At 32.6% G+C, this 15349-nt stretch overlaps 1 protein-coding gene across 5 annotated transcripts in view; it reads right to left on the bottom strand.

Moving 5' to 3' along the window:
- The window catches only part of LRBA (LPS responsive beige-like anchor protein), a 620799-nt gene that overhangs the window by 516812 nt on the left and 88638 nt on the right, over window positions 1–15349 (bottom strand). For all 5 annotated transcript variants that reach the window (XM_031464854.2, XM_064490742.1, XM_064490851.1 and 2 more), the window contains exons 10-15: window positions 9791–9988; window positions 9487–9620; window positions 7561–7669; window positions 7102–7254; window positions 3007–3175; window positions 648–727 (exon numbers count right to left, since the gene is read on the bottom strand). In XM_031464854.2, the coding sequence (XP_031320714.2) occupies window positions 648–727; window positions 3007–3175; window positions 7102–7254; window positions 7561–7669; window positions 9487–9620; window positions 9791–9988 (843 nt within the window). The remainder of the gene's footprint in view (window positions 1–647; window positions 728–3006; window positions 3176–7101; window positions 7255–7560; window positions 7670–9486; window positions 9621–9790; window positions 9989–15349) is intronic.

The raw sequence follows: 15349 nt of genomic DNA, 5'->3' as shown, positions 1-15349 counted from the left end.
AAGTTAGATCTACTTACCACAATATTACATGACAGCTAATAAAGCATTAAATTGTAAGAGTAAGAAATAAAATGATACAGGAAAATACCGAATAGAATATTGGCCACAAACACATTCATATACTGCCATCTTACAAAACCAAAACACATTCATTAAAAAATAATATTAAATTTTACTTTACCTGTAATAGAATGAAATGGGGAAATGTCATCATTTCTAAAGGCCTATATACATATCATGGACATTTACACAGGAAAATTGTTTCTCAAAATCTGAATATCAAGTACAAGGAGACCCTAAAAATGAAACCTCCTTGAGAGGCTTTGTTGACTCCTGCATCACCAGTTCTAAGAACAGCACAAGTAACAGAACTCAGTAAATATTTGCTGAATGAAAGAATGAATACACCTGAACTCCTAGACACAGAAATTCATGTAATATATATTACAATTAACAATCTCCAAGTCTGCATTAATGTTTATCAACAGATGCCTAAGAAAGAAGGACAAAATACAAAGGAGTAAATAAATATCTCTCAAAGTGTTTTCCTATTAACAGAGCAAAGAGTAAATAAACCAAGATTTTATTTTATGTGAAATTGTAAGTTACAATACACACGTGCTATAGGGTAAGAAATACAAACTCACCTTCATCACTAATTGCTTAATGAACATCAACAAGAATGCTCGTAGGGAAAGTATTTCTTTTTGATTAGGTCGTGGTCCATCTTTAAAAAAAAAGAAAAAACACACATACTGGGTATTTCAAAGACATCAAAGCAAATAAAATACTCATTCCCAATAGTTTTTCCACTTATTTACAAGAAACATAAAGGTCAGTCTCCTAAAGAGTTTTATGTCTCTAAAAAGACAAGCACTCAGTCTCACATGCAATTGTATATACTACGCTCTAAATGTACAAAATAGGTTATGTTGAAACTGCAATGAAGAAGTTTGTTTTTGAGGAAAGTCAAAGGAATTTCAAAACATGAGGCAATAAGTTAAATCTGTATTCCATAGTAACATGCATTTATATTTTGTTTTAAAAGACTCTCTGAGAATGTTACTATGGTAACATAAGTTTACAAAGAAAGAAATCTAAACTTTGGATGTGAATTTAGTATTTAAAAAACTTTTTTTCTAGTGTTACCATTGTATAAGCAAACATAAAAACCTCAAAAAGTTTACCTCAACACAGTATCATTCATGAAGAAGGGAAACATTATGCTGACTACCTCTGACGAGTCTCCTCTTCTTGAAAAAGTCCTTGGTCACACATGGCTCACATTATAGTCAATTTTCATGTCTCAAACATATAATTCCAAAGAAGAAAGTTTTTGAAACAAAACACCCATTGTTCTAAGATACTAATTTAGGTAATTGTTCACCTCATATTTTCTGCACTTTTCCTCCCACTAATCACTATATACAGCTAGTCCCTAGACCACCAAAGCATAGGACCACCATGACCTTGAACAGATCAATTAAAATAGGAAGAAAATTGTTTAAAATTTGTTCCATATGACAATTCCTAGACAAAGAACAGGTTAGAGTTACAACAGAACCACAAAATTCATCCAGCTCTCTCACTTGAAGTATGAGACTTTCCCAAGGTCACTAATCAGTTATAAAAATCAAAGCAACAATACAATACTAACACCCAGGACAGGACATGATACACCTACAGCACCATGAAATAATTACCGGGAAATTATGGCCTAACTAGATTGGCCACAACCTTGCCAGCTTAAACAGATCATTTACCTTCTGTGTGTCCTCACAGCTTTCTAAATCATACATAGCATATTCTCTGAGAATAAATCCAGTTTATTTTGAAAGGGATTAAAAAAAATAAGTAACGTACAAATACGAAACCTTGTCTTTGTGAGTCACTCAATGCCCAGAGCCTTTCAGTACAATCAGAATGTATTTGTTTGACTTTCCAGAATCTATTTCCTGATTTCAAGCAACAGCCCTCCATGTTTATAAAGGGACTGAACCTATCTTCACTCTCAGATCTTGTGTTACGGAGGTAAGAAGAGCCTCCATGCCTGGGTAATGTGAAGAATACCTGCCACACGGATGGATACATGATGCAACCTGAGCCAATGAGCAGCAAAGAGACGAAAAGGGACTTTTACTGGAAATGCCTGATGCAGGCAAATGCTCTTTTGCTGGATTTAAAGTTGTGAGGATGTGAGGGGAGAGTGGCTGCTTGCTCCTACAAAGGGAGAGAATATATGAAAAGAGCCAACACAGCAGTGGGAAATGGAGAGAGACAAATTGGGTCCAAGGGCCATATTCAGAACTTCTGCACTAAGTTCTACTGAAACTGCCAGCTTATATGAGCTGATTAAATCCCGTTTACGATATAAGACGGTTTGAAGTAGGTGTTGTAATACTTATAACCAAAACAGCCACCATTTGTCAAAATTTGTATTTTGATCCCTTCCATGTACTACTGACATGACGAATGAATGTTACCCTTCCAGTAATTTAGTCCTGATTATACAGGAAAATAACTACTGAAACTCTGTAATCTCATTATATTATTTATTAGAAGCAGATACTCCTTACTCCTACAAAAAATCTCCATCTCCAAAAAAAAAAAAAAGTTGTCAATGATTCTCATTGTGATAACTGGCCTCAGCATTGATACCAGTTGCTAATATAGCATTTCTTCTTATTCTCAATGTCTTAAAAATCATTCAAATCATATCTCCTCCCCAAACAACTCAAACTAGCAAAAGCAGCATTCTTCTATAAAAGCATCAAGCTATTAACCTCTGACAACCACAATTTAGGACAAACTACTAAAATTAAGGACAAACTATTAAAATTATCAACAAGATTAAAATAAAAGTTGCCACGATGAGATTTAGAAAAATTTTCAGAATAATGTAATTGTATTGCGAAGAAAGGGTAGGAAGGGAGGAAGGGAGGAAGGAAGGAAGGAAATCCTGACTTGCCATATTTAGAACGTAATATATAGATGCAGATGATATACCTAATCCTTTTGGGGTGATACCACTCCGATCCTGAGGATTCACTGCCCAGTAGTAGTACTTCAGTGTGTGCATGATGAGAAGCACTGTTCCAACTCTCCGAATGGCATTATATATGTTGACTGTGCCAATGAATTCCGTGGACAGGTAAGTATAGAGAGTCAACTGAACCTAGAGAATCAAAATGAAGAGCTCAAATCAAAGAAGCAGACCAGCATTCTACCTGTTTCCACTGATACCCTCAGGCTGTTCTACTTGGATCATACTTGTTCCAAAAAGTAAGATACTAACCTTGATAATAACATCTATGTAAACATACTCACAAGCACATATACTCCTTGTAAGATGAAACCAAGCAATTTCTTCTTTTACAGTAGCATTTTAAAGTAAAAAACCCCAATTACATCAAATTTTTGCAGCACTACTCCATGGAAAAAAATTGATTCCTATTTAGCAATCAGCAATTATTCACAAGCATGGATAATTTCTTTATAATAAACCTACTATTATGCTATGCATGGTTGTTTTAAAAAGCTAGAAATTGTCTTGTTTTATAAAAAAAATTAATAGATGGAATAACTCAAAAGAAAGAAAAAAGTGAGAGTAACTCAAAAGAAAAAAAGTAAGAATAGGTCAGAAGAAAGAAAATCATACAAAGACATATAAAGCCTACCTTAAAAAATATTTATTAGAAAAACAGGATTCTGTTATAAGTTTATTACTACAAAGATTGTAACCACAACATTGTAGTCTCTAAAATTCACAAACAACTACACTCCAGTACTCATAATAGCACAAAATAAAGACGACTTTTGCTGTACTTCATATTAAAATCAGTAATCTTTCATTGCACTGCTAGTGCATGTACTTTTTTAAACTAAACAATATTAAGTATTTCATTTTTAACCCTGAAAGATAAAAATGAGGTGCCTTAATCAAGGCTAAATGAATTAGGGAGTCAATCAGGAACCATACATGGTAAAAGCTGGTAGATTCTGAACCACATAAAATTGAGGCTTAGAAGACGAGTGTAGTTTAGAAAACCATAAATATGTTATGATCCATAGACTTGCTGAAAGATAACGTTAGTTTGATGTAGCTACTGCTGTTCAAATGGATAAAATCAGTTTGTTACTGAAGACATGTAATGCTTTCTATGGCATGGTTCAAATTCTTAACCGTGCTAGTTCAGTCATTCAAAAATATTTATATCTACCTATATGCGTAGCACTGTATAATTGGAAATAATAATGGTATAGACATTGTCCCTCAGTAGCTGAAAATCTAATTGAGAAGATAAAACATACACACAAGTTTAAGTGAAAAACCAAAGGTAATAAAGACACCTACTGAAATATAAGAAAGGTTATGTGGCAATACGTAATTAGTTGCAAAATGACTGCCACAGAGCTACTAAATATTATGAATTCAGAGGTCAGAGAAATTAATTTGGGATAAGTTAAAATAGTCAAGAAAAGCTTCACTAATAGAGCAGGTATTGAGGCAGGCGTTGAAGATCCCCAAAAGAACAGGTAGACAGAACAAAAAAGGAAATTTCAAACAGGGAAAATGGTAGGTGATACAAAAGGTTACCCTAAATCTAGAACAACCATCCTCAATATTGACTGTGAAGTAAAACACCTAAAAAACATTTAAATACTGATATCTGAGTCCTGTCCCAGACCAATTAAATCAGAATCTAGGGTGGAAAGAGTGGAATTCTGTTTTTGTTTCCCAAAAAGAGCCTCTCCCAACTAACTATACAGACACCCAACAGTAAGAACTACCACTCTAGGATAACCTTTTGGTAACTCCCCAGCCATTGTGGATAAATAAGTTTTTCAGACTGGAAAGAAGAATTGGTATGAAGACTGAATGCAGTAAACAGTGAGAAGTCATTACAAGTTTGGGGGCTAAGAAATGATCTGATGAGAGTGATATGTTCAAAACGTACTGGAATTCTAGACAGAAAGTGATAAACTAAGATATAAAAAACTGTAGAAAGTCACTCTATTGAGAATGATACTATATTAAAGAAAATGAATAGGATTTAACAGCAACAAATTGAGGTAAGAATGGAGACAAGATTATTCACATTCTAATTATGAATAAACCTTTCTTCATTCACTCTTTATATAATCTGATAACCACACAAATTACATGTTAACATCTGTCTTTCCCATTACACCTAAGTTTTATGAGGGCAGGAATTACATCTGTCATGTTCACCACCGTATCCATAGTGCCCAGCAGAAAGTAGCAACTCAACAAATGAAAGACTACTCCCTACAAGAAAACTCATCTCTCTAGTTAGGTCATTAAAAAGCCTGTCTCTGAGCAGACCAAAGATAAATGGATACCACAAATGACTGTGAGTATCCTTGTCTAAAGGCAGAGTTTGATTCATATATCCATACTCTTAACTTCAGTAACCAGAGGTGAATTTACCATGAAGTTAATGAAGCTTAAACTATATACCCACCCATCTATACAGGTTCCTTCCATGACCCTAAAACGAATTTTGTATGCATTATGTTGTTTTCCTTTTCATAAAAAGCCCCTTCCTCACCCAAACTGTGTGACCTTCAGATCAAACAAACTTTGGATCTGCCCTTTGTTATTAACGACCCTCATAATAAAATTAGATAAACCCCCGTCATGGATACACGAAGCAGAAGGCTGAAACAAAAGTTAAGTTTAGTATTACCAAATCAATTGCAAATTCTAAAGAGGAAATTAAAGAAAATTATTAACAAGGAAAAGGTAAGAAATAGAGTGTAATAATACTAGGAACTTAAGGAAATGATATAATGAAAAATTTTATAAAGAGGCTTTTTGACCACATCAAAAGAGGTCCAAAGCCTTACAAATATGCTGCTTAGTAAGATAAAGAAGTGTTTAGTAAAACGTTTAAAAAGTAACTTGAAACAATCCTTGAAAAGAAATAAGACTGAGGGTCACAGAAAAGAAAGAGGTCAAATTTGAACCTGGAGATAAAAAGCTACAACCTCCAGCTGCCTCCTTTGATTATTTCCAAATGGCAATCAGAGAGTCAGCAGCTGTTTTTCTCCTTAACATTTGAAAAGAGCAGCTGAAAATAAGAAACTATGACTCTAGAAAAGCAACTTAACACTGACAACTAAAGTTAGTATGTGCTATTCCAACTTCAACAATGATAAACACTTTCAAGTGAACCAAAAGGGAGAGGGGGAGAGAGGAAATTAATCGGTTTGAAATAACACAACCTCTAACAAAACTGCAGATAAGACAGATACAATTATGCAATTTAATAAAAATTTGTTTCAAGTCCTGCTTAACACTGGCAATACTAAATTTTTAGGATAATTGAATACACTACAACATATCAAAGGTTTCATTTATATTCTTTATCACAAATTCACTTATGTTCACTTAAACCAACTGGTTTTTGTTATTACTAAATACATTACTGTGTAAAATATAACTGTATTTAATAATTTGAATTAACGTGAAACTTAAATGATTAAATGAGACCAGTATATCATGGAAGGCTTCAAGAAAGAGTGACATTTCAGCTGCTCCTGTAAGAATTAATTAAACTCAGGAGTTCATCATGTTGCTGGAAGGGATATGTGTGTAAAGAAGCGGCAGACAGAGCATGGTGAGTTAGAGAATGAAAAAACATATCTTATGTGTGTATATATATATATATATATATGTATGTGTACATACATACAGATACATAGATATATGTACGTACTTCTGCAATAGAACAAAGCAACAGTTGATAGGAATCACAGTTACATTTGAACTATTCAAATTTGATTTATATTTAACAAATCAAAGTCTCTTTCAAATAAAATCTGATTTGATTTAACAACAGAAAAGTAGAGCCATAGCTCTGTTTTTTAAAAATACTGGTATTACTCTACAAGGGAAAGAAGGAAGGGAGGGAGGGAGGGAAATATCGACTTAGTATACTTAGTCAAAAATGCAATCCACTGAAATCTTACAATAACAGCATGTAAAAGAATAAAAGAAAATCCTCGTAATTATCACTCTTCTCAAGTTCAAAAACTTAGCAAAGACAGTAAAAACAAAATCAAGATATGTATTACCTTGGCAGGGGTATGAATCCAAATAGCTGGGTTAAGAAGAATGTGATCACACAACTGCTTGAGTAGGGGCATCCCATTGTGCAGATTACTCAGATATTTCGAAAATGCAAGGCAAAGTTCAAGTACTGCTCTGCTGACATGGGACTTGGAAGACTGAGAAAATATTTCAAAGGTCATTACCAACACAAGGCAAAGTAAGTAAATTAAAGGCTGTCAATACCAGAAAAAAAAACTGTTTCACAAACTACGGTCAAAGTTAAAGATGCCTTAAGACCCAATACCACACTTCTCTAATAAAGCAGTGGGGGCAAGGTAAAGTAACTAAAGGTTATCTTAATCTAGGTAATTTTCCATAACCAAGGAGACACACTTGCAGACAGAATTTCTCAGCTACTTAGGAGACCAAGTTTCATGGCCTGTAAATTAAGAATAAAAAATGTAAAGCATTTCATACTTTACCTTTTCAAGACTGTATCCTATTACCAAGAAGCCCTTGCAGGCAAGCATCTGCTCTTGCATAGCAATTGAGTTCTTCAACAACTCCATGATAAAAGCCAGCAAAGTTGAACTGGAATAAGAAAAAATATAATGGTTGAAAAAAAAAAACAAAACTCTATTTAAAAAAAAAAAAAAGGTTAAGTAGATGCAGTCCTTCATTTATCTTAATAAAAAGAGTCCATTTCAAGGAAATTGAAGCTCTACTAAAACTGCCTCCAACATTATTTTAGGACTCAAATTCTAATGTAAGATTAGGATTTATTACTGAAATATTTATTTCATATACTTTATCACAAATACATTAATAAGTGAATTACTTAGAAACAACATGACAAACATGCAAAAAATAGAGAAAAATTAGCAATGTCTATAAACAAGTAATAAAATATTAATAAAAGTATATCATAGCCTTTCAGAATGGAAGTAACTTGGATGAGCAAGTAAATTCAAGTTTGGAGGGTTAGAGGACAAACAGAATGAAAAGATGCGGAGCAAACAGACTAGTATAGAAATCCTCAAAATGTGTTAGGGCTCCAGACTGGACTAATTTGAATGGAGCAGAGTTTTTCCTAAAGGGAAAGATGAGAAAGTAAAATTGTAGACAAACTGAAGCCTTCAGACACTAATTTAAGAATTTTGCTCATTATCCCTACAGAAAAAATCATAGTCAATATAGAAGACTTTTAGAACTGAATAGGGGGAAGGGTATACCTCAAGTGATACAGCACATGCTTAGCATGCACAAGGTCCTGGGTTCAATTCCCAGTACTTCCCCTAAAATTAAATAAATAAACCTAATTACCTCCCCACTTTAAAATAAATAAATGAATAAAAATTTTTGAAACAACTGAATAGGGGCAATAGCCATCCTTCCATCAGCACAACTTTTACTCAAAATAGAACGGAATAAGGTGAGCTGTTAGCGTCCTTCTCAAAGAGAGACTCCCACAAAGAAAGGGAGAGCAGCCAACTTCCTCCGCAAAAGTGCTTTTAACTGTCAGCAATTCCAATGAAGATGTTAAAAAGTTTAAAAAAAAAAAAAAAAGGATAACTAAGGAAAAAAAATAACTGAGCCCTGTTACAAAGGTTTTAGATCAGGATAAAAAAAAAATTTATGAAGTAGTAATATGTTAAGAATAATTTTAATTTTTTAAAATGCAGTCAATACTAGCTTCGATACACAATTCTTTTTCAAAAATCATTTTTTGCCTAAAAATAACCTGAAAAAAATTACATCCTTAAATACATACATTGTATATGTCAAGCTATGCATAAAATTAGAAATTAAAAAGAATTTCAAAAAGGGAGAACAAAAAACATTAAAATTGCTCAAGTAATAAATGAAATATAATTACTATAATTTCACTAGAATACACAGCTGCGAAAAATTTCAACATTCTCTTAAACATTTTATAACTTATCCTGCAATTTATATGTCTCTCTTCTTTACGCTCAACAGCAGACACAAAGGTGCTGAATGTACACTTTAAAAAAACACTAAATCACTCATAACTGCTCAAAAATTTTAGATTTTAATTAGTTGCTTGCAATCAATAACCATCAAAAGCTAAATTATTGTAATAAATCACTGCCAAATAACAATTCAAAATATTTTAAAAATACATTGTAGACAACTGAATTCATTTCTGATAAATTCATTATCACTGTTCCCAACTTTATTCAAAAACTTTATTATGTTTTTAAAGCTTCCTACTGATAAAGAATTTAAATTAATACTATTATTATTGAATTTATAATAATTATAGTTCACAAATTTCTTTATATTCTCTTTTAACCTTACAACAAATTTAATACACTGAATAAATACTGTGCAGCTCGATGAAAATAAATCTCACTTCAAATTAAAGAAAAAACAAAATCACTCACCATATAGTCAAGTCAACCTCCTCAGATAAATATTGCCTATAATCCAACTGTGCAAAAAGTGGAAACAGCACTTGTACTCCTCCAATTGAATGCATGGCACTCTGGATGGAATGTGTTAAAACTGCCTTCACATCCTTATAAAATAGAAGACATGGTGAAGCATTCAATGATTCTTTTTCAAAACAATTAAAACATAACAGGAACAACAAATGTTACATTGACTGTATTTACTAATAGAAGCTACCACATACACCTCAATAATACATCAATATTCACCATTAAAGACATTCTTAAAAGTTAGTACCTGGAGCATGAGCGCATGCGGTGAATGAACAAAAATTGAAGGATTGTCCTTAGGGGATGATTCGAGGCAGAGCTGGGCATCTGTAGCGCGTGGATTGTATGTGAATGCAATGGCACTAGAGAGTTTGCCATCATACAATAAAAGTTTGTGATGCTCAGCAAGGAACAGGTCACTTTCTGCTTTGAATTTAAATGTACCCTAAGAATTAATAAAAAGTGGAACAGTTAAGATTGTATGCCACAAAAAGAAAAGCTAAATGCAAATCACCACATATATAAAAATTCAGGGACACATAACATTGATCAGTCTTCTAACAATATCAGTTAAGAGGAGCCCTGCATGCTTGATTACTTCTAAAATAGACTGAACTCATTTTAAAGATATAAGGGAAATCAAGTCAACCTAACATTAAAATCTTACATTAGAAAAAAATGTAGAACTTAATGTACTATATAAAGCGTATTTTGTCTTTTTCATTCCTTTAATTGTGATAAAAAGCACACAAAATTTACCATCTTAAACATTTTTAAGTGTACAGTGGTGTTAACTACAGTACATTGTTGTATAACAAATCTCTAGAACTTTTACATCTTGCAAAATGGAAATTCTATACCCACTGAATAACATCTCAGCATTCCCCCATCCTCTGGCAACCATTATTCTATTTCCTGATTCTATGAATTTGACTACTTTATATAATTCATGCAATGTCTTTTTGTGACTGGCATAACATCCTTAAAATTCACCCATGTTGTAGCATGTGTCAGGATTCCCCTCTTTTTTAAAGCTGAATAATATTCCATTGTAAATATATATCACATTTTCTTTATTCACTCATCCAAACAATTAGGCCGCTTTAACCTCTTAGCTATTGTGAATGCTGCTGCAGTGAACATGAGTGTACATACAGCTCTTTCAGATCCTGCTTTCAAGTCTTTTATATATATATGTAGAAGTAAGATTACTCAATCATGTAGTAATTCTACTTCTAATTTCTTGAAGAATCACCATATTGTTTTCTGTAGGAGCTGTTCCATTTTAAATTCCCACCAACAGTGCATAAAGGGACTAGTTTCTTCACACTCTGGCCAACACTTCGTATTTTCTGTGATTTTGTTTAACAATGGCCATCCTAATGGGTGTGAGGTAATTATCTACTGTGATTCCGATTTATGTTTCTCTGATGACTAACGATGTTCAGCATCTTTTCATATGCTTGTTGGCTGGCCACTTATATATCTTTGGGAAAATGTCTATTCAAATCCTTTGCCTACTTTTTAAGTGAGGTTTTTTTTTTTTGATGGTGTTGAGTTGTTGGGGTTCATCATATATTCTGGATATTAACCCTTTATCAGATAAATGGTTTGAAATATTTTCCCCCATTTCACGGGTTTCCTTTTCACACTGTTCCGTGATGCACAAAAGTTTTGATGCACAAAAGATTTTAAGTTTGATGAAGTCCCATTTGTCTATTTGGGCCTTTGTTGCCTATTTTTGGGGGGTGTCATACCTAAGAAATCAGTGCCAAAGTCAATGTCAGGAAGCTTCTTTTCTGATTTCATGTAGGAATTTAGGTCTTATGTTTAAGTATTTAATCCATTCTGAGCTAATTTTAATACATGGCATAAGGTAAGGATCCAACTTCATTCTTTCCCATGTGGGTATCCACTTTTTAAAACATGATGTGTTGAAGAGATTAATCTTTCCCCACTGCATGGTTTTGTATCCTTGTAGATCATTTCACCATAAATTAAAGGTTCATTTCTGGACTCCACTCTGTTCCATTACACTATGCATCTACCTTTATGCAAGCACCATAATGTTTTCATTGCTGTAGCTTTGTAATATGTTTTGAAATACTCAAGTGTGAGACTGCTAACTTTGTTAATTTTTTTCAAAATTGTTCTGGCTATTTGAGAACCCTTGAGATCCAAGAGAATCTTAGGATAGTTTTCCTATTTCTGCAAAAAAAGGTCATTGGGATATTGATAGAAATTGTATTGAATCTACACAGAACTTTGAGTAATACGCATTTTTAACAGTATTAAGTCTTTCAGTCTATAAACATATCTTTCCATTTATTTGTGTCTTCCTTAATTTTTTCAGCAATGTTTTGTACTTTTTAGTGTACAAGTCTTATGCCCTTTTTGTTAAGGTTATTCCTAAGTATTCCTCTTTTGCTGTTATAAATAGGATTATTGTCTTATTTTCCTTAACAGATTTTTCATTGTTAGTGTATAAAAATGCAACTTTTTGTTGTTGTGGATCTGTATCCTGTAACTTTGCTAAATTTGTTTATTGACTAACAGTTTTTTGTGAAATCTTTAGGGTTTTCTACATACATTATGTCATCTGTGAACAGAGATAATTTGACTATCCTTTCTAATGTGGATGCGTCTTATTCCTCTTTCTTGACTAACTGCTCTGGCCAGGACAGCCAGTGTTATGTTGTATAGAAGTGGTGAGAGTGGGCATTCTTGCCTTGTTCCTGATTTTGGAGAAAAAAAAAGATTTTAGTCTTTCACTGTTGTATATGATGTTAGGCTATGGGCTTTTCATACATGGCCTTGTAATTTTAAGGCAGTTCCTTTTTACATGTAATTTGTTGAGTGTTTTTATTATGAAAGGGTGTTGAATTTTATCAAATGGTTTCTCTGAATCTACTGAGATGATCATATAGTTTTTGTCCTCCACTCTGTTAATGTGATGTATCACATTGATTTATCTTCCTATGTTGAACCAGCCTCACATTCCAGAAATAAATCCCAGTTGTTCATAGGGTGTAATCCTTTTAATGTGCTCTTGAATTTGGTTTGCTACTACACTGTTGAGGATTTCTGTATTAATATTAATCAGGGGTATTTATCTATAGCTTTCTTTTCTTGAAGCATCTTCATTTGGCTCTGTTTTCACAGCAATGCTGGCCTCATAAAATGAGTTTGGAAGTGTTCCCTCCTCTTTATTTTTTGAACGAGTTGAGTGTTAACGATTGGTGTTAACTCTTTAACGTTTGACAGAGTTCTCCAGTGAAGCCATCTAGTCTTGGGCTTTTCATTATTCAGAGGTTTTGATTACTGATTCCATTTCCTTACTAGCTATAGTCTATTTAGATTTTTATGTCTTCAGTAGTGGTGGCTTGTATGTTTCCAGGAATATCTACTTCTTCTAGGCTATGCAATTTGCTGGCATGTAACTGTTCACAGTAGTCTCTTACAATTCTTTTTATATTCATGGCATTCATTATATTCAAGAGTAATGCCTACTTTTATATTTCTACTTTTAATTACTTAAGTCCTCTCTTTTTTTCTTAATTACCCTAAGAATTTGTCCGTTTTGTTGTTCCTTTAAAAAAAAACTCAGTTTTGCTGATTTTTTCTTGTCTTTTTTTAATATCTAATTCATTTATTTCTGCTGTAACCTTTTATCACTTCCATTCCTCTGCTAACTTTGGGTTTAGTTTACTCTTCTTTTTCTAGTTCCTTGAGGTGTAGACTTAATTTATTGATTTTTAGATCCTTCTTTTTTCTATAGTAGGCATTTATCACTATGAACTTTCCTCTTAGTACTGCTTTCTCTGTAAGTTCTGGTATGTTGTTTTAGAGTTCACTTGTCTCAAGATATTTTCTAATTTCCCTTGCGAATTCTTCTTTGATCCAATAGTTTTTTAAGAATATGTTGTTTAATTTCCATATAGTTGTGTATTTTCCAGTTTCCTTTTGTTACTGATTTCATTCCACTGTTGTGAGGGAAAAAATACCTGGTATGAGTTCAGTATTATTAAATTTGTTAAGACTTGTTATGTGGTAATATGTGGTCTATCCTAAAGAAGGTTCCATGTGAGCTTGAGAAGAATGTGTACTCTATTGTTGCTGGGTGAGATGTTCTTATATGTCTGTTAGGTGCAATGGATCTATATTGTCGTTTAAGATCTCTGCTTACTGATCTTCTGTCTGGTTGTTCTGTCCACTATTGAAAGTAGCATATTGAAGTATGCACTATTATTGTGTTTCTGCATAATTTTTCCTTCAATTCTGTCAATATCTACTTAATATATCTGGGAGCTCTGATGTTAGGGGTGTGTGTGTATATATATATTTTTGTTTGTTTGTTTGTTTGTTTGTTTGTTTGTTTGTTTTTGGAGAATTATGTTTTAATGGGTGGATTTTCTGAGAACTTCAAGCTCAGGAGACAGCCTCTCAGACGGCTTTAAGGGACTGCTCCAGGTGTATATTTTAATTGTTTTATCTTCTTTGTGAACTGACACTTTTATCATTATATAATTTTCTTCTTTTATCTCTTACAAACAGTTTTTGACTTAAATCCTATTTTTTTCTAACATAAGTACAGCTACCTCTGCTCTCGTTTGGTTATCATTTGCACTATCTTTTTCCATCCTTTCACTTTAAGCCTATATATGTCCTCAGTGCATGTCTCCAAGGCAAAACAGAGTTGGAACTTGTTTTTTAATCCATTCATCCAATCTATTTCTTTTGCTTTGGAAGTTTAATCCATTCACCTTTAAAATAATTATTTAAAGAGTTACTATTGAAAGGGAAAGATTTACTATTGTCATTTTGTTCATTGTGACTTGTTAACTACTTTCCTTTGTATTTAATTGCTTTCATCCCTTTATATGCTATTTATATGTTTTGATCCCTTTCTCCTTATATTTCATTTAACTTCTGTAAGTATTTTCTCTGTGGTTATGATGGAAATTATATAATTAGTTACAACATTCTAAACTGGTAACAACTTTAACCACAAACCAAAAACTTCGTTCTTTTATATCTCCATCACCCTACTTTACATTATTGATGTCAAAAATTTTATCTTTTATATTGTATACCCATTAACATAGATTAAGAAAATTTTTTGCTTGTCTCCAAAATTAAGTGATTTATGCACCAACATTACAGTACTACAGAATTCTATATTTATCTACATATTTATATAGCTCTTTTAAATTATATTTCTAAGAAATCACAGACAAGGGTGTTTTTTTAATTAACTGTAGCCACTTAAAGGTATAAGAAATGTCTTTTCGAACAACTTGTGAATTCTGATTCAGTATTTCTTTGAGTCCAGAAAATTAATTTGTGGCAGAGCAGAGACTGGAAACAAGTTCAATCAAAAATAATAATTTACTCTTTGAACAGTATGACAAAGTACAGTATGTCAGCATTCTTAAGTACCAGTTTTGAAAAGAAATAGCTAAACATTTTATTTTCTATTATGTGTGGAATTTGGGAATAAATCATTCCTACTAACCACTCTAAACTAAACTAAATATAAACAAAGTTAAAACAAAGTATTTGACATTTTTCAGGAATTGCTGCTAATTTTATGGAAATAGTTTGCATGTATAAATACTATTTAATGTGATTAAAATAAAAAAGCCCTTTCAAAGGACTTTAAGCAATATGGTGCTTCACCAAACGTTAAGAACATACAAAAGAAGCATTCAACCCTTCATTTCTTTTGAAATATATATTTTTTAATCCTTAAAGTACTTAATTGCAAACTTTTAAAGATTTTTTCATATCTCAGGTATCTTAAACA

Source organism: Camelus dromedarius, chromosome 1 (genome assembly GCF_036321535.1).
Source record: "Camelus dromedarius isolate mCamDro1 chromosome 1, mCamDro1.pat, whole genome shotgun sequence".
Lineage (NCBI taxonomy): Eukaryota > Metazoa > Chordata > Mammalia > Artiodactyla > Camelidae > Camelus > Camelus dromedarius.
The sequence above is the reverse complement of the archived record's forward strand: the minus strand, read 5'-3'. Positions and strand labels throughout refer to the sequence as shown.